Genomic DNA, 27,998 nt, shown 5'->3' on the forward strand with positions numbered 1-27,998 from the left:
ATTACTAATCATGTATTCTATTCTACGTGGGCACATACGCAGCGAACCAATATCCCTGTCGAGTGTCGACGCAACTGGACCTCGTGGTGGGATAGGGAAACTTCAGCAAATACAGGATGGGGTGGGCTTGGATGTGAGGAAGAGAGGGGTGTGTCAGTTTAAAGCACATTCCATGACAGCCATATAAATATTCAGATTCAAGAGCGGCGCGAGTAGAGGAAACAAACAACTTTCGAAAACTTTGACGCTGAGACATACGAACGAACCTGACGTCCCATCGCTGATCCAAAGAGGAATACACGGAGATAAAGTAAGATTTGGAGTCATACTCTAACCGTTATTTCTGTGATGTTATGTGAAGTGACTTGTAGCAGTGCGCGCATGACCTAACGGTTTCTTCTTTCAGAGAGGGGAAAGTTTCTCTTCAGTTGAAGATTAGAGGCTAAGATCCCTAAAGGAAAGAAATACACGTATAAACTTAAAGAACAGATCACAACACAACGTAGTATAGGCTTATAATAGGTCTATGATAAGCCATGTATGTTAGCAACTTAAAGGCTGGTCTTACTCCATAAGGTACATATGTCTTTATTGAACTTTGTCATCCTTCATTTTTCTCATGGTCTTGCTCTTTAGTTGAAAAAAAACACGAGTTCCCCTGATTGGTTTCCATCAGTAAGAACAAGTCTTCCCTTTATATCTATAATAAGTTGTTTTTAAAGGTCCCATGTCATGGCCATTTCTACTGATCATAATTCCATTGTTGAGGTATACTAAAATATACCTTCATAATACACAAGGGGACGGGTAATAACCGGAAAAGCATGACATGGGACCTTTAAAGCATTTTTCATTGAACACATACATTAGTTGTAGTATTTCATGCTTTCACTGTAGCTGATTCCCTTTTCTTCTCCATGAAGGATGTGCACTGCGCATATTGATGTATTTGTTATGCATGTGATGTGTGTTGTGACATTTCTATCTAAAGTCAATTCATTAATTGTACACCATTGGGGAGCAAAATCACCAGACAAACAGGGGCAGTCATTTAAAGCTGGTGATGTTGATTGGAAACAGTGACTTGAATTTAAAAAGCTTATCTCGGGGCCCAGTGGGCATACCAGAGGCATGCCAACACAAACTGACTGAAGAGTCAGTGCAAAGCTCCAGAGGGAGAGGCCACAGCATAATGGGAGAAGTGATACACAATAGGCAGGGGAGAAAAGATGAACAACTAACTGTTGTTTTCAAGCTTGGCTGTGTTACAAAACCATTTACATTTGTGCATTGAAGAGTGAGTGAAGAGCAGCCAAAAATGAGGCCTGTGCAATGGATTTGCATGGTTTAAGAGGGTTGAGTGGATGACTAATCGGTGAATTTCAAGCCACCTAAGGCGCAGTATAGATAACTTTGCTTATTAAAGCCTGTTAAGACACAAATTACTAACAAAACAGCTTGAACATTTTGATTTGTGTTACATTTGGTAATATTTCCAGTATTTTTTGCCCAATTACAATCATATCTTGCATGACATCATGGCAAATATTTGGTAAGCCATTGTCAGGTGTGTGAATCATGTAATTTTTTTATTTGTTCACTTCATTTAAATGAACATGTTGGTTCCCGTAAAAAAAACAAATATTAGATGGCTGAGTGGATGACTTTAATTAGGCAATGCTAGTCCTCCTAAGTTGCAGTACTGAGACATCTTGGCTTATTAAAGCCTGAGAAAACACCAATTACCAACAAAACCGCCTGGAAATAATATCAGTGCACATATTAAGTCAGCCCTTGTCTGCAGAAAAAAGTATGCAATCGTTCTTAATGAACTTACATGAATTGCTTTCTAACTAAAATGTTTGGAGTGCTGTCATATTCTTACTTCATGTAATGAACATGTTGGTTCCCTTTTTTAAACTAATATTAGAGATGTAGAAAAGGCAGCACTGAATGGGTCAGTGAGCGTGACTTTAGTTTTGGGTGGAGATCGTGTTGCAATACAAACAGCTGACTCCATCCATTGTGACTATCACAATGATTATTAATGTTTTTGGCCAAATATTTAGAGGATCTGGAAGCAGTTAAATGGAGGGGAATGTTATCTGACCAGCAGATGAACTTAGGAATTCCAGGAGCTGAAAAAACTGAAGCAAACCTTAATATTTAGCAGACACACAGATGGTGCACACACAAATACACTCTCACATGGATTTTGAGGGGCTGTGAGGTGCCCCTCCCGAACACCACTCCCTCAGCTGTTTGCCCTTTTGAACTGCACCACATAACTTCACTATCACTGCATTTTTTACAAATCCAGTGTGCTTACTTAGCCTGTCTGATACGGCTGTCCCATGCAAATATTTAACAAGAAATCTATAAATAAATGTTACCATGCTTTATAAATGACTCTAACCGATTCTTGTCTGTATAAAATATTTGCTTTAACCCTTTATCTGCTGGACCAAGAAAAAAGCTATGGAAAAATATTTTTGTTGCATTTTCTTATCAAATGGGCCACAAATAAGCACAAACTATATAATTTTTTTTGACTGACCACACGGTTTTGTTTTTATGTATGAGTCTCTACCAACTGGTCGAGCTGGCCTTCTAGGTAAAAGTATATTTTCAACAATCATATACAGCAGTGCTTCTCAAAGTGTGGTCCGCGGACCACTGGTGGTCCGTGAGCGCCCCCTAGTGGTCCCCGAGTATATTGGTAACATTTCACATTTGAAATAAATAAATAAATGTAAGTTGTCCGCACTCTCGCGGGAATATCTCCGCAATGGAGCGCGCTAAAGTTTCACTTTCAATTGCATGATATAGCCCAGCGCAACACCTTCATCCCACTTGCTTGCCACTTGTTTGTACCATTTTCAGGCGATTTGTCATTTGTTCTAGAAAAACGATGCGATTTTGGATATTTGTGGAGTTAGGTGGTCCGCGAGTGTTTTTTTATTGGTTAAGTGGTCCTTGGTGTGAAAAAGTTTGAGAAACACTGATATACAGTACAGTATTTGTATGCATCAAACTCAAATAAAACACAAACTCAAATACATTTGTTTCTTTTATGGAAAATGAGCAATATATACAACCATATATATTCATAAAAGATAATAAATTATAATTGTAAAAAAAAGAAAATGTAAAAAAGTAATATAAAGTGTTGTTCATGATAAAAAAAATAGTTGCTCATCTTACTGTATATGCTGAATTGGCCTACAACAACAGGAAACCACTGGCCTAACAGCAGATGTCTATATCCTGTGTTGGCCTAACTTGCTCATCTGTGTGCAACTTTGGGCTGAATGCCATGCATGAAAGGTGCTATATAAATTATTATGACTCTCTCACTCTGAGACTCATAAGGCAGTACTAGATTTAGTAATATTACCATGAATCTAGCTATTTATTTACCATATTTTATTGGAAAACATCTCTGAAACTCTGAAAAAGTCATATTGCTAGCTTACCATAAAAGGCCAATTCGACCGATTGGTTAAGCATATTTAAAAAAAAATAATTACACCCTTGTTAAAACTTTTTTTGTGCATCAAGTTATCTAATTATGTTCAGTCAGTGCTCTGACACTAAAATATGTCAAAAAGGATATGGTTACCTTACACAAGTTGACCAAAAAGAGTGATTTCTTCAGCAGTGATTTTTAGCATTGCCAACTTTCTCAGTTGAAGTTAGCTGAAGGGCTATCTGTTCGAACCACAGTGACATCTAGAGGTTGTTTTGTGCATAACATGTCAACCAAAGGGCTGAATCTGGCTGGCTGGCTGAATCAGATGGAGTTCAACTTTTTTTTTTTTTTTTTCAACAAGATATCAAGACACAACATGTGCTCTACCAAATGGTGGTGCTGGCAGTTAAAGGGTTTTAAAGGTCCCATGTCATGGCCATTTGTACTGATCATAATTCCATTGTTGAGGTATACTAAAATAGATTTATATTGTGCAATTTTCCAAAATCACATTGGTTTCTCATACAGCATCTCTGTATTATGTGTATTCACTCTCTGTCCTAAATGGCTTGTTGGAGCTCCTGCCCCCCCCCCACCCCCCCTCCCTATGAGCCCACTCTGATTGGTCTGCTCGCCCACTCTGTTCTGATGAGTCCACCACCGTTACAGCAGAACATCAGTGATTATGTGTTACCATGGCGTTAGCAACCAGAAAATGACACCAGTAATGACAAACAGATGAGAATGCAGCGTGGGGTCTGGGTGCCGGGTTGGCGGGACGTTGCGGGACTCGCTGCTGCGCCCTTTGAGGCTCGCGGAGCGGACAGTGTGAGCTGTATTACTGGTGTCATTTCCTGGTTGCTGCGTGGGTCTGCGAAAGAGAGCGAGACAACGCGAAACTCAGCCTGAACTCAGCCTGAGCACACACACTCGTAGCCTGGCTGTGAGTTTGTGTGTGTGCTCAGGCTGAGTTCAGGCTGAGTTTTGCGTTGTCTCGCTGTCTCAGGCTGAGTTCAGGCTGAGAAATCCGCGGAGCTGCGGCTGAGAAAATATAAGGCGTATGTGAGTGTGAGTGTATGTGCGTGAGGAAGTCCGCAGATTGGTCCATTTTGACCAATCCGTGTAGCCGTTACGTCACTTAGCCCCTTACGTCACTACGACCCAGGAAGAAAAAAATGGAAAAATAAAAATCTCCAACGAGGCGTTCTGGGGCAGCATAGACAGGTATTTTCTGTGTTAGAGTTGTACTCGCTACAGGGTGTACTTTGAGGGTTGGTGACTTTGCAGACCGTTTACATGCATACAAAGCTACATAACACACAAGGGGACGGGTAATAACCGGAAAAGCTTGACATGGGACTTTTAACTTTCCTTAGATGATACCTTTCATCTCCCGTGCTTCCTTTTTAGCTTTAGCTGAATGCTAAAGTTTTACATTATAATGAGAAACATATGCATAAAGCTAAGTATATTTGCACATATGCTAACTAAGGGGTTAGCACCAGTTACAGCTCCACCACCTACTAGGAATGGCTGGCTATGTGTTTATCTTCTTCCACGCTAGCAGCTAACGTTAGCTTGTCCAGTGTTTATAGAGTGGCAAAGTCACGCCCATCTACTTCCGCCCCATGGGACCTTATTTCTGAAAAATTATGTATTGAAGTCAATGGGGAGAGAAAGATTATCTTTCGATCTCGTTTGAATTGTGCCACGAATTACACATATGATGTTTGTCAATCTTAAAAAATAATTTCCATGTGAAAAAAGTCACAGTTTGTCTTAAAACTGTTGAAATATAAGACTATGACAAATACACAACTAGAAAGACTACAAATCCCAGAGTCAAGTAAGTGAATTTAGCTAGCTGACATTAACGTTACACATTACACTCGTGTTACTCACCGAAACCTTGTAAAGCCGGTCCCGCATGCTGGAACCGACTAACTCCCCTTTTGTGTATGTACAGTTCTCAACATGGCCAGACTTGTAGTGATTTTCACCTCTTTTAATACTTTTCGCTTCATTCTGAAAGAAAGAGGTGAAATGTGCTAACGTGACGGCCATCTTGGTGTTGGTGACGTATGCAAGACCAGAGTTGTAGTTCATTGAGCGCTTCACACAAAACAATGTGTAACTTCACAGTTTTACGGCACATTTTTATTTTTTTGACTTGCAAAATTATCTTTTAAATTGACAAACATGTGTAATTCGTTGCACAATTCAAACGGGATCAAAAGATAATCTTTCTCTCTCCATTGACTTCGATACATACTTTTTCCGAAATAAGGTCCCATGGAGGTCCACCGGAAGGGGAGGGACTTTGCCACTCTATACAATAGTAGCCTCGCATTACCTTCATACTAGCCAAGTAGAATAGCTATCTTGGTTACTTTTTAGGGTTACAAAACGTCCTTGGAACTGAAATAATGTCCGCTGTGTGGGAGCTAAGGTGCTCCATTTTTTACGAGTTTACGTTAGCCACTCTGTCCTGCTCTGTATTGGATTATTCGAGGTTAATTCTCAGCCAAAATATGCTAGCTTTAGCTTTAATCTTTTAGCATTAAGTCAAACAAGTAACCATCAAATGTTGCAGATGTCATTATATAAACTGGCTACACTAGTGAGAGCGACTTCAACTGATTTTCAATTAAAAAAATGTACACTTATTACCATAAAACAGTTATTCTGGAGTCCCTTTTATAGAAGTCTGAAATGTTTAGAAATATTTAAAGTAAGCCAAAGACCAATTATCTTACTTAGTAACAGTTAGCGTTAATTAGCTAGCAATCTATGGGTTGCAAACCTGTTACTTCAGCCAAAAGATGACAGTCCATAGTCAGAAAATATAATTCTGCTTCTGTGTATCTCTATGTGACATGCCAACCCCCTTTTTAAAAAAAAAAATAACTTACAATTTTAAAGGGCTAGGTGGCCACCATTATTATTGTAAACCCTATAGGGTGGGTGTCTTACCGTCATGGAAGAATTGACAGGAACAGCATATGGTACAAATGTGGGGAGGGCCTATCAACCGAACATCTCATGCAATTCGTCTAATTATACCACAGCTCATTACATTTTACGAGTGTTTTACTAGAACCCAAGAAACTCCTATAGTGCTTATATGTTTTGATATGCCTCATACTGTTTTATATTTGTGTGCAGCGACATAGCCCTGTGTGGCTTTTATGATAACAAGTTACAGATGGTGAGAAAAAGGAATGGACAGAAAGTTCTCCTCCATAGTAAACACTTTTTGTTTTCACTTTTGTTTTCAATGTTGACATTTCATAATGTTGACATTTGCTGTACGTGAACATGATTTTAAAATCTGAGGATGAGCAGAAAGAACAGGCTTATTTTCAATGTGACAAAATGATCTAATTCCTTTGTGATTAGTAGAGAACTGTATGAGAGAGGAGATGTGACAGTGTGGTAAATGTTCATATGATCTACAGTACTGGACACCTACATCTGCAGTCTATGTGTATGCACAGAGACACACACATAAATGACATCATTCCACAGCTGGGGTGAGACAAATAGAATCCAGCTGTTAGTAGGAGGTATGCTAGATTGCTCAGGGAGTGTAGCCGACAAGGACGAAAGGCTGAATTCCCCAGAATGATTTGAGAAAGCCTGGCGACAGGGCAGAGTGCAATTCTGGATTGTTGTAATTGTGTAAAAAAGTGAAAGAAATAGTACATTTGCTGTTTGATGATGAGGAGATATAAGAAAAGGGAGAAGTGAAACTGGAAACATTTTCTGTTAATAAGGTTGTTATGAATGCAAACTCTTGGCAGCATTTAACATATTGTAGCACACTGCCAATGACCTCTACAGTGTGAACATTAGGGTTTTTGACTTTTGTGCTATGGTGTTGAGCTTATGGCCTTCAACATTATCTCACGTTATCTTTTTTGCAGATAGGTTTGGTTATTTTTTCCCTCTCTGAGATTGTATCCACTCACCCCAATAGAGATGAAGAGAAATTATGTTTTTGGCCCTCATCATGAAATGAAATTGTTCAGAGATTCAACAGCAGCATCTGTTTGCAGGAACAATGTAGGCATAACTCTGGAAAAAACACAGTGCAGTCAGCAGTATTCTTAAGATGATTTTCCTTTTGTGGAGAAAGGTTCCAATAAAAACTGTTCACAGCAAAATGTTTCAAACCTGAGGAATAATTCTAAAACGATTTGCATTGATAGATAACACTTGTGCAATGGTTCCTAAGCCTACTAAATAGGTCCACAAGTTAACGGATCACAAGATGATTAAGGAATGGTTAAGGTGGTCTATTCTAGGGGTGTAACGGTTCACAGAAGTCACGGTTCGGTTCGTACCTCGGTTTGGGGGTCACGGTTCGGTACAACAAGAAAAAGCAAAAAAAAGTCCCAAATGCGTAATTCCAGTTGTGTTGTTATTTATTTTTGAACAGTAGTGCAAGTTTCAGTTTCAAAATAAGGAACTCTGACATTTTGAATAATTAACTGTATTAAACAGTTAAAAACAAACCACAAACAGCACCACACACGCAGATGGCCATATTATCTATAATGGCTGATGTCAAACTAAAAGGTTTCATCAAGCTGTAAAACTAAAAAGAATGTCTTGAAAATATTACATCATAAATAATAAGAAAGTGTTTCCAGAGCGCAAAGTCGTTGAAAAACATTATGCCAAAAGCTTCCGTTATTTATTTTGGTTTCACGGCTTTCATGTCTATTGGCTTCGCAAAAACAGCGGGGATCAGCTGTTGTCTTTTGCCGGGCTCCGGTGATTGGCATATCTGGGTGATGCCTTGTGATATGATTTAGCATGTTAGGCGTGTGTTACCATTAGCATACCGCACCACTATCGAACAACGCCGACACACCGTCCTCGTCCGATCCACCACTCGCACACTTCATCGTTATTGTAGTCCACAGGGAACCCGAAATGTTCCCACACAGCTGATTTAAAAGAAGCAGGTGGGTTCTAGCTCCTGTGTGTTATCTGAAATCGCCATAGCCTACTAACTTTTCCTCTTCTTGTATTTAGTTCGTTTTGTTGTTGTTTCTTCTTGTTCTTCATTTGTTGTTTAAGGGCGGCTGGCAAACAGCTTTTAGGCGCAATACCGCCCCCTGGATTATATATAGTGTAGTGGATACTGCCCTGAATGACAGACTTTTTTCCCACTCGTAAAAAAAAGGCGTATTCGCCGTGTGACTGCATGTGCCGAACCGTGACGTCCGAACCGTGACGGTACGGGACGAATACGGATACCGTTACACCCCTAATTCTGATAGATACCCATTATTGTGTTAACGCCCATAACTTTAAAGCAGGATGATGTTGTCACGTTATCTGTTATGAGTTATAACTGGTATCTGCATTGTCATTCCTGAACTTAATGTAGCATTTTCCAAAAATGTCTCCTAGAATGCCAGGTGAGCGGTTGGCAGTAAGAGGCACGTCAGAAGTGGGGCGTTTCCCTGGAGCAGCCCCACCAACCAGGGTGGAGCTGACCATTCATAAAGATGGGGAGAAGAAACTGGAAGAGGGAGGCTGTCGCCGCTGGTTCAAGAAGATGTGTCCATGCTGCTGTAAGCGCCAGAGCAACACCCATGATGTTACAGATAAGGTGGAATTTGTCAAACCCCCAGCCCCGACCCCTACCCCTGAGCCTGCAAAGCTGACGGTTGAGAATGGAGAGGCTAAGGAAATGGAAGGTAATAATGTCACTAATATCACCCCTACAAGTCAAATTACTCATGCAGACACATACTTACATTTGGACCCTCCTCTCTCAGAAATGAAGTTGTCAGTGTGTTCTGTGGACCTGCTGAGCTCCAAGACGGATCAGAACAGAAAGGAGCATCACACTGAGCTGTTTCAGGGGGACGATATGATCATCCGCAGAGGACAGACCTTCCAGATAGAGATGGAGCTCAACAGGCCCTTCAGTGTTGACAATGACAAGCTGCACCTGGACCTGAAAACAGGTATGGAACAGATTGACAGTATCTGTACGCATGTCCGTATACCTTAAAATAATCTCAAATTAATATGGTAAAGAAAGGTCATCAGTATGATCTTTAGGGTAGGGGGGTTTTCTACTGAAAAAGAAAAGATCGATCATACCAAAGGCAAATATACCCATACTTTAAGTTGATAGAACTGCATCCCGCAGTTCCCATAAAGCATTTCACATGGTTTTGTTAGACCCACCCAGTCTAGTAAATGCCTACTTTTTCACATGCAAACCCCAAGTGTGTTAGTCATCTAGTAATTCCCAACCACAGGGTTTCTCTCAGCAGAATTCAGGGGTCATGTAGATAGTAGAGTACATACATTAACTTGAAAAGCCAGTGAGTTTTATTAAATTAATAAATGTTCATAATAATTTTTTTATATTCTGAGATTATAGTCAACACTCTGAGTTTGAAGTCCACTGAAGAATTCAAATTCAGAAATATATTTAAATAAATTCTGACGACAAACTCAGAAAATCAATCAAATTACAACGTTAACCAAACTCAAACAAATATTTCACATGTGTCTTTAATCCTCTTCCTTATATTGCTACTTTCAATAATATAAATGTGGGACTCTCCATTAACTAGTTGTTGCTGTAAGCCCGTGTGAAACCCAGAAGCTGACTCAAAACAAAGTATGGGAACTCTGTTCAAAATTCCAAGCATACATCACATTTAAATCGAGCAGCAGTTCAAACATAGCTGCGCCACAAGTTTTGGATTCCACCCACCATCCCACAGTGTTTACAGCTTCAAGTCTGCTGAACACCGGACACCTCGCTCTGATATTTACAGGCCTCATACAACAACCATCCACTGCACACTTGGGAATAAATGGCCCTTACATCATCACAGAGAGACGATTTGCCGTCACTGCTGCTTAGATAATCACATAGCAGTGTTGGCGCACATAGCTATTCGACAGGCTACGATTACCTTTGCTTTCACAGTGCCATTCCTCGCAAAAAGGTTTAAAGTGCATCACTAAAAGCTGGGCTTTGTATTGTAGTTTCACCCTAAGCTGTTATTTTGTTCAACTTGGATGGTCCATAATGATACAGAGTCAATTTTCCACAAAGGTGAGGTCAATCTGGTCGAAATCAGAGTGTTTTTCATTGATTTCCTTTTGTACACGTCCCCAGGAAGTCCTGGCTGAAGTGGGCGAGAGAACAATGGTTTCTTGATAAACTACTCGCTTGGGCAAATGGCAACTAAAGCCCAGTAGGGTGACACGAAGAAAATAGCGCACAGGAAAGCAACCAATAAGTCTTAATACTGCTCATGGGTTAGAATTGACTTTAGATAAACATTGTCTTCAAGAGAAAGTTTGCACCAAGTTGTTTTCACAGTTTGTTAGCCAAGCAACAAACCATGTAAAAAGGAAAATCCAAGCTAATAAAACACTCACAGATGTTCTTGGCTTTGTGCAGAGATGTGTGTGTATGTGCAGTGTCAGAAATGTTGTTTACTCAGAGAAACCACCAGTCATCCACTGTGGCAACAGACTAACGACTAACAGACTAACTCACTGTGACGTGAATAATCAAGTGTACTACTTTCCCAGCTATATGTGGCAATGAAAGCCTTCCAAGACCACTTCTGCTCTATAACCTTATTTACATAAAACATTTCAAGGATAACTGAACATTGGAAGCATTGTAAAGCACATAGTCTAGCTGCACAAAAAAAAGTGTTTTCACCTTGTGAACAATTGACCAGAAGCTGTGTTCTTCTGCCCTGCAAGTCCTTTCGTTTACATGCATTTACAATAACATAATAACATTTACAATACAGGAATGGGTTTCTAAAATGCCTTTTATTTCCCTTATTAACAAATAAATATGTTTTGCTTGGTATTTTCTTCTAGATTTTTCTGGTAGCTCTAGTGCAGGGGTGTCAAACTAAATGTCCTTGTGGGCCACATCAGCATTATGGTTGCACTCAAAAGGGCCGATTGTAACTTTAAGACTTTATAAATATACATATATAAATATAGTTCTGGATTGTGGGAAACGGTATTTCGATCTATGATCGATTGTGGGACATGTAGTTTATGGGCAACGTGCTTCTGTAAAGCGACATGTAACCGATAATAAACTTGTTATATTCTTTCCAAGCTCTTGCGGGCCACATAAAATGAAATTGCGGGCCGGATTTGGCCCACGTGCCTTGAGTTTGACACCCCTGCTCTAGTGGTTCATAGCAAATCAGTTGCTTGTAGTTAACTTTAATCTCCTCACTTTTGGGTTTATATTCATATTGGTTTCTAGCCAAGTTAGATGTGAAGATTGATGCTGCATTTATCTTTTACATCTGAACCAATGTTAAAACCGTTAGATTAGTTTAGCCTAGCATAAGACTACGGGGAAAGAGCTAACCTGGCTCTACAGTAAAGTCAATCTAACAATTACATTTGTATTTCCCCAAAATGTTTCTAATTTACATTGGGTAGACTATTGTATATGGTACAGAACTTTATCAAATAGTAGCACAAAAGTATTGTAACACATTGGCCTTTTGTTCATGAAAAAGTTTTACTTTTATTTCTTACTCTTTGGAATACTGGTACCACATGACTCAAATAATACCTGTGTGCTTTAGGTCCCCTGCCCCTGGTGTCCAAAGGCACCCATGTCATCATACCACTGGTGGATCACCTGGAGGATGAACGCTGGGAGGCCAAGATTGTAGAGCAGAACGGCAACAAGATCAAGCTGTCCGTCAACTCTCCAGCCAGCGCTGTGATTGGCCTGTATGGGCTCACGGTGACAACCAGCACTTTGAAAGGCGTGGCGGCAAATACTTACAACTCCGACAAGAACATCGTCATGCTCTTCAACCCTTGGTGTGAAGGTAAGATTGGCAGTGGTGGGTGCACACATGGCTGAGGGTGAAACACAAATTGAGGGCAGCAAGGAAGGAAAGACAGACAGAATTGCATAAAAAGTCTTGTATCAATTTATATCTGGCTTGACTGTTATATTAAAAAAGTCAATATTTTACTTGCAGGCGAACTGTCTAATACAGCCCAACTACCAGTTCTCCCAGAATATAGCTGCTATATTATGAATAGCCTTAACATTCTGATAGCAGGTGCTGGCACAGTTTTAAGCTGTGAGAGGACACCTGATATAATTTGACACATGGGCGAGGAAGGCTAACTCAACCCATGAGCGTGTTGCTGTCCATCAAAAAGCTACAGCTGTGTAACTATGAGAGTTATGTAAGGTCACTGGCTTTGATTCAAGAATGCTAGCACTTGAATCACAAGCACACTTAAGTATGGGACCCAAACAGATTTTGTGTAGGAAGAAAACAGACCATCTTATGAAATGTTTATACATAAAGACATGATATTTAACCTTTGCTTATGCCTAAATCAAACACTTTTAAACACTTTAATATCGTGAATATTGTTTTTTTTTAAATAGATAAAAGCAAAAACAAACTGTAATAAAAACTGATGAGAAAGCAGAAGTGACACGAGTGGTGGAATGCTGAAGACTATTTTACGCAACCAACATGTTACAAATGACCAATCAAAACACACTGTGAAAGTGTAAGTAAGATTTAAGAAGGAAACACCCAAACAGGACTACGCCCTTATAGTGAACCTTTATCACAAAGTAACCAATCACAAAATAAAACTGTTCCTTATCATCTATTTTACTCCAAATGAGACCACAATTAAAACAATTACTACCATGCTGTAGTACAGAAGACTTAAACTAATGATTGAGAGGACTAACTCATTAAGAAAATGCTAACTGAGTTGATAAATCAAGTGATAAGTATTGTAATTTTCTCATAGACTTCTATACAATGACTTATTTTTGTAACAAGTGGAGTCCCCCCTGCTAGCTGATAGAGAGGAAGCATATTTAAGGCACTGACCGACTTTTAAGGACCCTTGGGTTGCTGACTGGTTTTTCTGTTTGTATTTTAAAACAAAAAAGGTCTTATTTTAAAAGAATATGCGTACTTATTATTCTCTTATTCAGTTAATAAAGCCTTAGGAAATAAGTTCCATTGTTTATCTGGCTGAGTTCAGTTTGTTGAGCATTGCAAACTATCCGCACAGGATATTTGACCAATAGAAATATATTTGCAACACAGAAAAATAAAAAGAGTTGGAACTGGATTTGATAAAAAATGTTAAATATACGGTCTTGTCTTTCATTACACTGTTGCTGCTTTTGGCCCGAAAGTCCAATCTCTTCTTCCCTCTTTCAATCACTTCCTCACACACATACAATTCAAAATTGCCATGGGGCAAGCTCACAGTAATCCTACAGCTGGTGACAACCTGTCCTCACCCTCGCTTTTACTGCCTCCTGGTGCACTTCCTTGCTTTAACCTGTTAAACCTCGAGCCTGTTTTTCAGGTTTCAGGCTCGAAAATGACATTCCCAGAACAAATGACTATAACTTCACTTCTAAACGGTTTATATGAATACTTTTTGTTATCAAAGCAAGGTTACATCTGTGAGTTGGATGTAGAAGTGTCAGAATCAATATAGATTTTTCTGTGTCCGAGTAAATTCAGATGGAACATAGCAAAAAAATGTAAATTCCTGTCTCCGCCTAAAGAAAACCCATTACTTATAGTGAAGACTAACCTTGAATTATGGGTTAGTAGCCTAAAAGCTTTAGGAATCCAAAGTATAACATATAATAAGTACCCTGTATCAGGAATGAGGCAAAACAAGTGACATTTGACCTTTTTATAGAGGTTTAAGAAAATAAAGTCCAGGCGGAATAAGCTTTGGGCACATTTGGTTCCATCAGTGCCATTTGACCTTTTTCAGGTACCAGACTATAAAAATCATTATATTACATTGAATCATCACTATAGGTATTCATTCCACTCAAAATAAAATTCTTAAAAAAAAAAAAAATCTTAAAAAAATCTTAAAAATATTTTTGTAAGTGTAGGTGTGTGTGTAGGTGTGTATGTGTAAGTGTAGCTGTGTGGGTATGTGTAAGTGTAGCTGTGTGTGTATGTAACTGTACCAACGCACTATACAATACAACTACACTGTAGGCAGGGTTGGGAGGGTTACTTTGTAAATGTAATCAGTTACTGATTACTGATTACATGGCTCTGAAAGTAATCCGAATACAGTTACAGTTACCTGCCTTAAAAAGGGTAATCAGATTACTTTTAGATTACTTTTGGATTACTTTTTTCCTGGGTATGTTTTGGTGAACAGGAGACACAAAAAGCAAAAGGAAACTGAACGTGTTTTTACTGTTTTAATGGCTTATCAAGTGCACACTGAAACATCACATCTGAAACGATGTAACAACATAATACACGTTTTGGGGATGCAGCTTGGGATGTGAGGAGTGAGGGACAGGGTTTAGAACGGGCGTGTCGCCTTCTGTCCTGCCAGTGTTGGCAGGACATGAATTAAAATGTCGAACTCGGACTTCATTTTAAAGACATTTCGGCCAGGGGTGTAGAGCTATATTTGTTTAAGCACCGGATCGGCAAAACAGGAGAGTGTGTGCACCAGTCTGCCTTGATCTATGAATTCATGTCCGTGACTCTCACAGTATCTGCTGCCCGCAGCTGTTTTATAGAAGGAACACCTCCTTCACTTCATGAAATCTCTGCAGCACCAGGAGGCAGCGGGAGGGTTAACTCGCGCCGAGCAGTGCCTTTCACGCACCGCCTTCACTGTGTAGCCTATACCTTCAGAAATAATCATTAGTAAGGCTAAAGAGCGACCGCAGGCTGATGTGTTTTAACCACACACACCTCTATATACACACACACGCAATTTAAAAGCAGACTTTTGTTCCTCCATGTTTCGTTGTTATCGTTTCACTGAGCGAGCGGACCCGCGATTTTTTTTCAAACGCTTTTTTGGCCCATCTGCGGCGGTAATAGGTTTTGTGGGCTGTGATGATTCGGCTGTACCTACTAGTAATGAATATTAAATGTTGAGAGGATATCTTTCCACCAATAATTCCAATAAGTAATCCAAAATGTATTCACTTCAGGTTTAGGAAAGTAACTGTAATCAGATTACTCGTTTTTCAAATGTAACGCGAGCTGAATACAGTTACTTGATTTTTGTATTCTGATTACGTAACGCCGTTACATGTATTCCGTTACAACCCAACCCTGACTGTAGGTCATTGTGTGTAGGTCACAATAAAAAAAAACGGAAACATAGGTAACATTTGACTCCAACTGGGGCAGATTTATTTCAAACATTTTACCAACACACAATAGGCATGTAAAAACAAACATTTGACCAACGTACTATACAATAAAACCACACTGTAGGTTTGTAAAAACAACAAATATTTTACCAACACACTATACAATAAAATCACACTAGGTATATAAAAACAACAAGTATTTTTTTTTTTAAATAAACACTCGCAAAATGTTATACCTACCTGAACTTTATACCTACCTGAATGTTCCAGTATTTAGGTCGTGCCACTCCCTGAAACAGTTCTTTTTGACAGTGAAGCACAGAGGGACCTGGCACTTCCTGCAGTACACAGGTGTCTTCACCCTTTTGAGTCCAGCATCTAGGCACCTCCTGCAGTTCTTCCTGACCTTGGTGGCATCTTCCCCATAATACTCGGGCATGCATGTGGGTGGTGGAGGAGGGGGTGGTGGAGGTGCAGGGCCTTCAGCAGGGCCTTCAGCAAACTCCAACAATTCTGCAGCAAGCTGCTCCCTGAAAGTCTTCTGGGTGTGTGGCTTTGTCCTGCTGGGGTCACACCTCATCTAACAAATGTGGAAAAACAAAGAGATTAGATTAATTCACTGGTTTATACTTATAGGATAATATTGGACTATAAATGAATAATATTACACCAAATAAATAAGTAAACAAATGTATATTCATTCACTGGCCATTCATTTAGAAAATGTAACTCCAAAAAGGCAAGTAACACTATTTAGCATTTTGGCTAATCATTCCTGTTGGCTAAGCTAACACTGTGATGCAGTTCCACCAAACACAAAAGTAATACATAAAAAGGATAATATTGGACAATAAATGAATAATATTACAACAAATAAATAAGTAAACACATATATATATTCATTCACTGGGCATTCATTTAGAAAATGTAACTCCAAAAAGACAAGTAACACTATTTAGCATTTTGCCTAATGATTCCTGTAGCTTCTTGGCTAAGCTAGCACTGTGATGCAGTTCCACCAACCACATAATATATAAAAACAGAGAGATTACATACCTTTCCCGTGGTGGAAGTTCAACATCCGAGTCACTACTGTCCGGATCCAGGTCTGGCTGGAGGAGATCTTCATCATCCGACGAAGAGTCATCTGGTATGATCATAGCTATCGTCAGCTAGCATCTCTTGCAGCTACTCTGTGGTGAAGCTCTCCCTTCTGGCTGCGTAATGCGTAATGGAGCCGGAGCAGGCGTAGTTTATACTACGTAGGATCATATCTTTGGAACCCATTGGTCGATTTGGGTGATTGACACCTTTTCTGAACCGTTGGAGCCAATAGAATCGAGTGACAGTTAGTAAGTCCCGCTAAACACTTACGTCAAGTAGAGAGAGGTTTGTGTAAACAGCATGTGAGACAGCATTACCTCCGGACTGCGAAACTTTATAACTACTCTGCTGCCATGAATGTAATGATAGATTATCAGGAACAATTCTAAAGTGACTAAGAGACATTGGATTAACCTTAAACAGCGTTTTTATTCCCTTGAACACGAGCTTTGATCACAAAACAGCAACGGTAAGACATAATTATTGTTATGGTTTTGAAAACTGCTGTTTTTTTTCTTCTCTGTTCTGGCTGCTAGCTCAGTAAGTTTGTGTCCTACAGTCAGGGCCGGCCCTCGGCATAGGCAGTATAGGCGAATGCTAAGGGCGCATCAACCCATAGGGGGCGCCGAAAATTGGAAAAAAAAAAGTTAAAAAATATATATTTTTTATTTCATAAAAACACAATTTCCCGATTTTGGATCAACAAAGTACATCTTATTATCTTATACTAACAGAACTACGCCTATATTGCGTACAGCACCCATAAACTATGGCACACCCCCCCCCCCCCCCCCCAAAAATCAAGTGCCCCAGTCCCAGTAAAAACCAAAGGTTTATGTGAAATTGTTCTTTTTTTCAAATAATGGTTTTAGTGTGCAATTATAGGTTTTAATTTTGTATTAATTTTTATTCATTTAAAATAAATCAAACTCCCCAAAAACGTACACAGCTTCTGTGTGCTTTTATTAACATTGGAATTTACTGTGTAAGTGGCCGCGAGAGGGAGAGCTTCAGAGAGCTCTCTCCTGAAAGACTGAGAGGCTCTGATAACCTCAGCTCAGTGAGGTAAAGGCACACCTTTATATGATCATTATAGTTATAAAAAAACAAGAGAACAGGTGAAAAACAGGTATAAAATACTGACAGTACAAAAAAGTTGTTATTAATAAACAAGAATACAGTTTAAAAGGGGAGTGATTTGTAAAATATCCATAAAGAAAAAGAAAATCTGCTTACAGTTCTGTTTCATATGGGTGTTGAGAGATGTATCCATAGATCTCCTAATGTTGCTCTCAAAGTGCACCAGATTGATGCTTTTAACTTCAATATTAAAAAAAAAAAGTCTTCCCGGGGGTGCATGCCCCCGGACCCCCCTAGAGGAGCCCCCCCCCCCACTTAAATCATGTTCAAATGGATAGGAAACTAAATACAGTTGCACACATCTTGTGTCAATATCTTTGTTTTTGTGGTCATGCCACAACCATGCATGTGCGAATCATAGTGAGTGTCTGCATTTTGGGGGGCGGGGGGCGCCAGCTAAAATCTTGCCTAGGGCGGTAAATTGGTCAGGGCCGGCCCTGCCTACAGTGATGATACTTATAACAAAAATAATCTGTGGAGTATCAGCTTTCAGATGATATGTAGTTTGTGCAGAAAATATTAAGTTGTAAAGATCGTTTTTGCTAGTTAGCACCGGAAGTAGCATCTGCCCGTTTTAGCTAAGGGCTAATGCTAACGCTTCTTGTGAGACTTATGTTTTGTTTCTGTAAAAATGGTTCGTATTGTCAGTTAGCTGAGATTCTTCTCGTTAATCTGGTATAACACATTAATAGGTATTTACATATTAAGATGCCCTGTGGCACAGTGTTGTGAAAAAAAAAAACAGGGTCCCCGTCGGCAGGGACCTTCGGGCTTAACAGGTTGCCTTTCCCACCCAGACCCAGTCCTGCTCTCTGCTTGCTATCTGTTGACCTGATCCTCACTGCACTGCTCTGTTTTCTGTCCTCGTCGTCCTCCTCCTCCTCCTCCTCCTCCTCCTCCTCCTCCTCCTCCTCCTCCTCCTCCTCCTCCTCCTCCTCCTCCTCCCGTTTGTGTGTCTGTTTCTCCCATTGCACTCCCAATATTGTGAAAAACACAATCATCACTGCTGCCAAATGCTGTCAGCCTCAACCTCTACTTTCTCCTGTAAAATCTCAAGAGACTCTGTTATGCTTCACGCTCCCCTTTCCCTCCCAAGCACAACTTCCCCTCTTTCTCTTATTTGTCCCTCATGACTTTGTTAAACCTCTTCCTTCCACTTGATTTTTTCTCATGTCCATCTTCAACAGTGTTTTTCCTTTCTTTCCTTACATCAAATTCCTCTAACCCACTCACGGTGGCAACATTAAAGGATGAGAGATTAGGAAAAACAAAGACACAGATTTGTGAAGTTTATGTCAGAGATGCACTGCATGCCAGAGTATGTAGGGCTGATGTCACTCAAAACAGGCCGCTTCCCATAAATGAACTTGGGCCCCACTGCAAGGTCCATTGAGTCATTGTGTTTCCTCATCATTTCCTGGCCTTGGGGATCCTTTCACACAGTTTGTGAAAATAAATCACATTCCTGAGTGGTTTAGTCACTGAAGAGGTGATTAAAACATGGATAGTGGGTCATTTTCACAGACAGAGGAATGCAAACATATTAACATTGAGTCTAATCATTAAATATAATTATAGTTTAACATTAAAGTGCCTCTTATTTCCTGTTGAAGCTGGTTTAATAGGATGAACTTTAGTTTTCAAACTTAACCGTTTAAAGTTTAGGATAAACTGGATTCAATTATATATTCTCAGTATTATTACACTGGATTACTATAATCTAATATCATCATGTCTTTCCAGAGGACGCAGTGTTCCTGGATGATGAGGAGGAGAGAAAGGAGTATGTTCTGAATGACATCGGGAGGATTTATTATGGCACAGAGAAACAGATCGGGGCCCGCACATGGAACTTTGGGCAGGTATGGACTATCAAGACAAGATGGGACTGGAAATGACTAAATGCTTATGGTTTGGAAATGATATCATTGTATAGGGCCGTTCCTAATGGAAATACAGGGTCAAAATATATAGTTTTATTCTTTAAAAATACTAACCATTTTTGTTTATTTAAAATGTAATACAAGATATAAACAGGGTTATCTTGAGACTATTTTTATGTGCGGATTACTACACATATGGTCCACTAGTGAGTATATCCAGCAGCACATTGTTTTATCAGTTGCACATGCTTTAAGTTTCTTCGACCACAAATAATTTTCCTATCTGTGTTGTGTAATATTTCTCAGTTGGTGTAGTTATTGCTATCAATGTTTTAAAGTAGGACACGTCTTCAATTTGTTCCCCAATAATATAATTGAATCCCAATTCGGGTGACCTGCTGTCTGTTGCTCAGGATCTGTGTTTTTGTTTGTTTTGGCTGTAGTTTCATGAGGGAGTTCTGGAAGCATGTATGTTTATCCTGGAGAAGAGTGACATGCCTCCATCTGGTCGAGGGGATGCTGTCAATGTGGTTAGAGTCCTATCTGCCATGGTGAGTTTTGATTTATCAACATTCCACTATCTCAGGATATTAGAAATATGGGGGTCATGAATCCAAGTCCTTGAATATATTTACTTAACTTTTAAATGTATCTCTGTGAATGTTGCCGTTTCAAAGCCGGGAATACAATTATGGTGGGACAATACTAAATGCTTTATTTTTGGCCTAAAAGTAGTCGAATTTCCATATATTCATTAAAACAGTTTGCCATGTGTTTCCAATCATGTTTTGTAGCCAACATAAAGATTATTAAAAAAAACATATTCAGGAAACGATGAAGAGGACATGACCCCAAATGTTCTCATAGCTAGCAACGGTTGTGTTCTGCTTGGATAATTAGCATTTTAATGTAAACATGAGAGGATTCATTTGTAATTCACAGTGTCCCTATCTTTTTTTTTAGATAAATGCTCAGGATGACTTTGGGGTCCTGGTGGGGAACTGGTCTGGGGATTACTCTGATGGAGTCTCTCCTTCTGCATGGAGCAGCAGCGTGGAGATCCTGAGAAAGTACCACTCCTCCAACGGAACGCCCGTGTCTTACGGACAGTGTTGGGTCTTCTCTGGAATCACTACAACGGGTTAGTATATCAAGAATTACAGAGCATGTGATGCAGTGTGAAGGAACATTGTGTGTTTATGGAGACAGGTTGAGCTCGTCGAGAGAAAAGCTATATTTCTGACACAGAGGTGTGACAAGAGACTCTTCTATGTGTTGTTTGTGTGCAGGCCATAAAGTTCCCAGTGTTCACGCAAATTTGATAAACAGTCATGATGAGGGGCTCCCTGTCTATGAGGCCCTTTTCATTAGCTCTCACTGCTCTGTAACAGAACACTTCACTCATTGTACTTAGCACCTGATAGCAAGCCATAGTTCATGTACACACTCATATAAATACTTCAAATAGGCATTCCTATCATACCTACCATTTTTGTCCCCAATAGATCCACATGTGTTGCTTTCAGTCAGCCATCATTAAACAAGTTCCATGCCCCCATGCAAGGGTCACCATGGTAGAAAAGTCATTATGCTCAAGTTTTAGCATCTGCCAACAAACAACAACATACAATTATTAACGAACTTCTGAATTGAGTTCTAACAAATCTTTCTCTGTCTGTCTTTGTTGCCAGTTCTTCGGTGTCTTGGCATACCCGCCCGCAGCGTGACCAACTTCCAGTCTGCTCATGACACTGATGTATCCCTCACCACAGATGTGTATTTAGATGAGGATATGGTGCCAATCGACTACCTCAATAGTGACTCTGTGTGGTAAGATGTGTAACTTTACCAGGCCAGGGCACCCTGCTGCTAAATCCAAACCTTAGGAATGTGCCTTATATTTAGATGTCCTTCAAAAGCAGTCCGTTATAATTTGAAACCTCAGAGACATAAAGCTTGTTCAATTATTTACAACTCGGATGCTAATCTGGTATCTATCTGCTATGTGGTAGTACTGTTTTTAAAAATAACTCTAGAAATATTTGTGCCATCTGTTGTTTCCCCATAGCTAAAGTTCACAATGAACTTTTGCAATGTAGCTAAATGTAGCTAGTGTTAGCCGTCTTCATTTTGATCAATAATTCTTGTAAAATATAGGATCCATACTAATTCCTTACTATCGTTCTATCTTTTTACACCATTGTATCAATAATGAAATCTGATTCTATGTTTGCCCAAACTGCACATGTTCGATTCTGTAAAACTATAGTAACCCAAATCTGACTAAAGAGCAACTTGCAGGTTAGAGACCCCAGTGAATAAATGAGTAGGACAATGATGTATACACTAGATACAAAAATATATATACAGAAATATACACTACAGTGACATCTGGCGTCGTTTTTGTAAGATATTTTTACTTCCGCATAAAAAAGACCACCCGCCGCGTGTGACTTCACATCAGGGAGAGCGGCCGGTCTAACGTATGAATAAACATGGTTCACAATGCTAGTTTTGATACAGAAGAGGTTGAAAATGTATATTCATATGCATATAATGGACCAAAACCTTATAATTATGAGCCTGCTAGGCGTCCAAGAGACCAGGAGCAGCCAAGGATTAGAAGAAATAACGGCCATCGGAGAGAAATGGAGATGTGGTGTGAGGAGAACCAGTGGAGAACTGGGCGGCTGTTAACAGTTAATGTTAGCTAACGTCACATCACAACATTGTAAAGTTAGCTATCATATATCAGGCTATAACTAAAGTAGTATTGATATAGTAACGTTACTGGCAGGACTGTTGACACTGATCCATAACAGAAACTAATGCGCAAGTATCAGCCGTATCTCGCGTTACCTAATGCAACTCCACACGTGCTGTGTACCGGAAGGGAGAGAGAGAGAGCAGCGAAGGGGGGAGAGAGATGTAATACGGTTTCCTGATAAACGTTTTGTTTGATAGGTCCTTGTGTGGGAAATGCCAGCTCATGGCCTCTGGAGAGAGTATGTGCTGCAGGGGGGTGGATGCACCTCGCACAACGCACCCAGGAACGAAAGCTAGCTCCGGTCCTTTTCCAGTTAGGGAAACTGTGGAATCAATGTCCTGACAGGCTGGAGTTTGTGCAACCTGCACAAACACAATAGCTCACCATGATTACAAATGGTGAAATGCAATGTAAAATTACCGGAAAAATACCAGCTCAATAAATCACAACTGCTCAAACCAACTACCAACTACTACCGTGAATAGGGCCAACAGTCTCACGGCATTTCGTGTTATAGTCACGAAATTAATCTATTGATTCGTGTGCACCAACACGATTTCGCCATTTTTTTTCGTGTCACACAGAACGATTTTAAAAGCAATGTAAATAATAATAACTAATTAGAAGGAAAAACAGATAAAAATAAATACAGATTTCAGTATTGTGACACAGAACGAGTTTAGAAGCATTGTATTTCTATTGGTAGTAGGCTATGTTTCGTGCCTGCACCAAATAATAACAAATTAGAAGGAAAAAAAGATGACAAGAAATACAGATTTCAGTATTCTGAGGCTCTGAGCCCCATTTATTTTCCTCACGGACGGCAAAAAAACTCCGACATCATACAATTTAAAATAAAAGGGATAGGGTTAGGCTTAGGGTAAGATATTGAGTAAGAAAAGGTTTTCATGAACCACACAGCATCCGGTCTTCCAAGACCCGACCGGACCAAAAGACGTGGTGCAGGCACGAAACACACTACCAATAGAAATACATTGCTTTTAAAATCATTCTGTGTGACACGAAAAAAAAATGCGAAAATCGTATTGGTGAACACAAATCAATAGATTCAATTAATTTCGTGACTATAACATGAAATGCTGTGGGACTAGGTTGATTGGGCAGAGAAGGAGTCCGAGAAAGTTGCTCCCCTCTGTGACGTAATATGACGCGTTTGAAGTTTTTAGTAGGCTAGCAGAGCTCAAAACGGCTACTTTCCCCTCTGAATTCCTGCCCTTATGTCTCGTAAAACATAATGAAATCCTGCATAAAGTTTTTTAATTGTAATTTTCAGGCAAGGTTAAGCATAAATGTAGTAAAAATAAAACCCTGCAAGTTGCTCTTTAAGATGCCTCGTTTTGTTGTTGAGAATTAGACACAAAGATTGATACCGCTTTTCACTTTGTTTGTTAAAGATTAGGCTAAGCTAGGTGAAAGTTAGCTAGCTAGTTAAGCTAGCCTGGTTTTATCCAAGAATAACTTAATCCGGGACCTCAAATAAACATAATTTTGTAACCATATAGGAACTTTCATGTATGGAATGACTGCTGGATGGCGAGACAAGACCTGCCCCCTGGTCATGGAGGCTGGCAGGCTGTTGACTCGACCCCCCAGGAGACGAGCCAGGGCACCTTCCGCTGCGGGCCTGCCTCCCATAACGCCATCCGATCTGGCCAGGTCTACCTCAAACATGACACGCCATTTGTCTTCGCTGAGGTGAGTGCTAGAAATTGGCAAGTGCCCAAAGTTGATTCTAGATTCATGTTGATGCAATACCTTGGTTGAACTCCATCATCAGTATTAACGTCTCATGTACTTGTCTATCAGGTCAATAGTGATAAGATCTTCTGGCAAAGAAACCCGGACGCCGGTTTCACGCAGATCCACTGCGAGAAGAAAGCTGTTGGCCACCACATCAGTACTAAAGCAGTTGGCTCTGATGAGCGGGCAGACATAACACACCTATATAAATATCAAGAAGGTACTGGAGATAATTGCCTTGAACTATCCTAATATGTAATGATTTAATACTATCTCTGCTGCATAGATCACATTCCTCTTATCTCTTTACCTGCTCATATTATTAAAATGTGTATGTATCTGTTTGCTCAACTTTAAGTGTTATGTTCGTAATAACTGCAAATAAATCCTAAAACATCAGACAAAATCACGTGCACTCACATTCTCCTCCCTCTGTACCAGGTTCGGAAGAGGAACGGATCGCTGTGGAGACTGCCAGTCGTTTTGGCAGCAAGCCAGATACTTACTCCACAGCCCTTGCAGAGGATGTGTTAGTGGAGGTGAAGATGGAGGGTGAAGGGCCCAGGATGGGTGCTGACGCCAAGCTAAGCATCGTGGTGAAGAACCTGAGCTCGCAACCTCGCCGCACCACTCTGCATAGCCAGGTGGCCGTCATGTACTACACCGGTGTGCTGAAGAGCACCATTAGGAAGGAGCAGATACCTGTGGAGCTCCTTCCCAATGAAGGTATGGCCCTCCCACAAAGCTGCTGTAGTTAACATTCTTATACTAACAATGGCTACATGTATGAAAGAGGTCGCTCAGTCACAATCTTATAATTTAACTATGCAGATCTACTCATCTCTCATCTCTGGTTAGTAGGCACACTACTTAACTGTTTTGATTTAGTGTTACTGCTCTCATCAGCAGCGGGCAGCTATTTTAAGCAAAACAACACTCAAAACTACTGTACACAGTACCTTTTGACAGCCAGAAGGCAGACAAAGCAGTTGATTATTCTCTCAGGAGTGGGTGGAGACAAAGACACAGCCAAAAGGAGAGTGGTTGATGCTGTTTTACATGTGCTACCTTTGCAATATCAACTTAAAAAGTCAGCACTGACAAAAAACGCTTAGAATATTGAATTGAGCTAAGGCATTTTGTATTGCTCATGACTTTTCATTTGTATATGTAGAAAGTGTGAATACAGTGGCCTCGCTTTAATGCAGTTGAAAGCACAGGAACGGCCAGGGGAGCTATAATAATAAGCCACTGTGGATTTAACAAAGGAACAAGTTCATCAGTGAGCTTTGAAGGTGTCAGGAGGGGAACTTTTTCTTAACCTTTGACCAGAGACAGGCTTGCTATTCCCCCTGTTTCCATTCTTTGTGCAAAGCCAATCAGCTTAAAATGAAAGAGAAAGTATAACTTGCATTGCGAAAATGTAAAATATTGAAGCATGGCTCTTTTCCTTACCTTTCCACACAGAAAAGACCTTTGACTGGGTGCTGCCCTACCAACAGTACCAGAACCAGCTGGTGGATCAGGCCGCTCTGATGCTGACCCTGTCTGGAAGAGTCAGTGAGACCCAGCAGGTGGTAGCCAACCAAACCACCTTTAGGCTCCGTACACCTGACCTCAACATCACGGTAGGTTTTAGACTTACTGTACATTTTTAGAATTAAAGGTCACCTATTATGAAAAATCCACTTTTTCACGTCTTTTATACATAAACATGTGTCCCCTCTGTGTAAAGAGATTCTAAAAGTTTCAGGAACAAATATTTGCTCACTTTTTGTCTTGATCCATTTATATAAAAACCTGTCTGAAAATGAGCTGATCCGATTTTGGCCATTTTATGATGTCATAACGATTTTTTGGCTTGTGTAACCATTAGCCAATAACCAACCAAGGTAACCCCCCCCCCCCAACTTATCACCTGAATCTCCTCCTAGAGCACCATTGTGTTCTTTTTAACCAAATACCTCTCAGAGGGGCGTGGGGAGGGGCTCCTTATTTTCATCTAAAGTAAAAGACAGAGAATCAGCACTTTTGAAACAGGGCTGAAACAGAGGGGATTATGGGATGCTACAATGATCTGTTTGGTATTTGGAGCAAAACACTTGAGACATGTTTTGTATATATCTGAGACGTATAATATATTGATGAAAAACAGTATAATAGGGGACCTTTAAGATAAGATGGACCTTTATTACCCCCCCTGGGGAAATTCAGTAGTTTAACAGCAACAGGGTAAGAATGAAAAACAGGACAGCACAGATTCACACAGATTAGAGATGAATACAATTAAAGATCAAATCAAAGATAACATTATATACATCTAAGTAACTTTAAAATAAGAAATGAAATAAAATGAACATATACATATTTGGGTCCTATATACATATTAGATATATTTACATGTATGTGTGAAAACAGTGTGTATTTTATGTCCAGTACTACTTTTTATGTCTAAAGTTACTAAAGTTACTGACTCATTTTTAATTCCCCTCTTCCAGCCTTTGGGAGACGCCATTGTTGGCAAGGAGATGGCCGCCAAGATAACCTTCACCAACCCCCTGCCACGTATGCTGAAGGGAGTGGTGATCAGAGTGGAGGGCCTGGGTCTGCAGAAGGGCCATGAAGTGATTGTGGGGTAAGAACACAAGACACTTCCTTCACCCTCACATTTCCCAACAAGCTTTACTTCTCCAGACTAATATCCCACTCCTCTCCCCCCCCCCTCTCAGTGATGTAGGCGGCCACTCCACAGTGACACTGACCGAGCACTTCGTCCCAACCCAGCACGGACCCAGGAAGCTGGTGGCGTGTCTCGACTGCAAACAGCTCACACAAGTGCATGGAGTGGCTGATATCGTCGTTCTCGAGAATTGAGAGGCTTAATATCTTCCTCGATCACTATTTCCTTATAAAATATGAACTAAGAGCCTCTAGTTATATGAAAAGTGTGCCAAGTTCCTGTATCTTAAACAATTTTATACTACGGAAGCATTTTTTGATATGAAACTACGAATAGGCGATTAGAAAATGTAGCATTATTATCAGTATTATTGTTTTTGTAACTTATAATATTCTTATTCTGCCTTGCTCTGAAGGGTCTCAACTGTGGTGATGTATGCAGCAGTTTTTAAATGCATGCACAGAAAATGAAGGGCTTTAACTAACATGTGTTTGTATACTAAAGTTTTAAAACTGTCACATTTCAAACTGTCCCAACACTAGTGCATTTAAAGACCATGACCAAAACATGTGGAGGTTCAGAAAGTCATGATCATTTTGTCATAATGTAAATATTGTGTGCGTTTTTTTCCTATAGCTCCTACAGTATGAGATTAAAAGTATGTGAAACATTTTTTTCAGACAAAATGAAGTTTTTCTGTCACATTTGACAGAAAAACACATTTCCACCTTTACAACTCTCTATTTGAAGAACCTTAAGCTAGGAATTAGATTGCACCATATCTAACCACAGTGGCCTTAATTCACCTTAGCTTTACCTGCTTCAAGTGTTTAACTTGAGCACTCAAAATAAAATGTGAATGCAAGTATTTTAATAACTTTACAGTATTTATCTGCCATATCTACCTGGAATGTTCTGTATTGTACTTGTTGTGATATAATAAACCTTGAGGGAGAAAACCACCTGAAATCATGACGTGACTTTTCCTTCTTCCATGC

The 27,998-nt window shown here is 39.9% G+C and overlaps 1 protein-coding gene across 1 annotated transcript; it reads left to right on the forward strand.

Annotated features, from left to right (window-relative positions):
- Positions 1-27,973, forward strand: tgm1l1 (transglutaminase 1 like 1). The gene is made up of 14 exons (XM_034104460.2): positions 1-310; positions 8,897-9,186; positions 9,268-9,459; positions 12,094-12,345; positions 19,653-19,771; positions 20,236-20,343; positions 20,756-20,933; positions 21,484-21,622; positions 24,083-24,275; positions 24,387-24,540; positions 24,762-25,046; positions 25,788-25,948; positions 26,819-26,955; positions 27,050-27,973. The coding sequence occupies exons 2-14, from the start codon at positions 8,898-8,900 to the stop codon at positions 27,192-27,194; spliced, it is 2,352 nt and encodes a 783-aa protein (XP_033960351.1). The 5' UTR covers positions 1-310; position 8,897; the 3' UTR covers positions 27,195-27,973.
- Positions 27,974-27,998: the final 25 nt, after the last annotated feature.

Source organism: Pseudochaenichthys georgianus, chromosome 17, assembly GCF_902827115.2.
Source record: "Pseudochaenichthys georgianus chromosome 17, fPseGeo1.2, whole genome shotgun sequence".
Taxonomy (NCBI): Eukaryota; Metazoa; Chordata; class Actinopteri; order Perciformes; family Channichthyidae; genus Pseudochaenichthys; species Pseudochaenichthys georgianus.

What these genes read in the sequence shown, in the direction of transcription:
- tgm1l1 (XM_034104460.2), top strand. Translation starts at nt 8,898, where the DNA reads ATGCCAGGTGAGCGGTTGGCAGTAAGAGGCACGTCAGAAGTGGGGCGT. An exon ending in GCACATGGAACTTTGGGCAG is followed by an intron (nt 19,772 to 20,235) that starts GTATGGACTATC and finishes TTTTGGCTGTAG; the next exon opens with TTTCATGAGGGAGTTCTGGA. An exon ending in GGCCATGAAGTGATTGTGGG is followed by an intron (nt 26,956 to 27,049) that starts GTAAGAACACAA and finishes CCCCCCTCTCAG; the next exon opens with TGATGTAGGCGGCCACTCCA.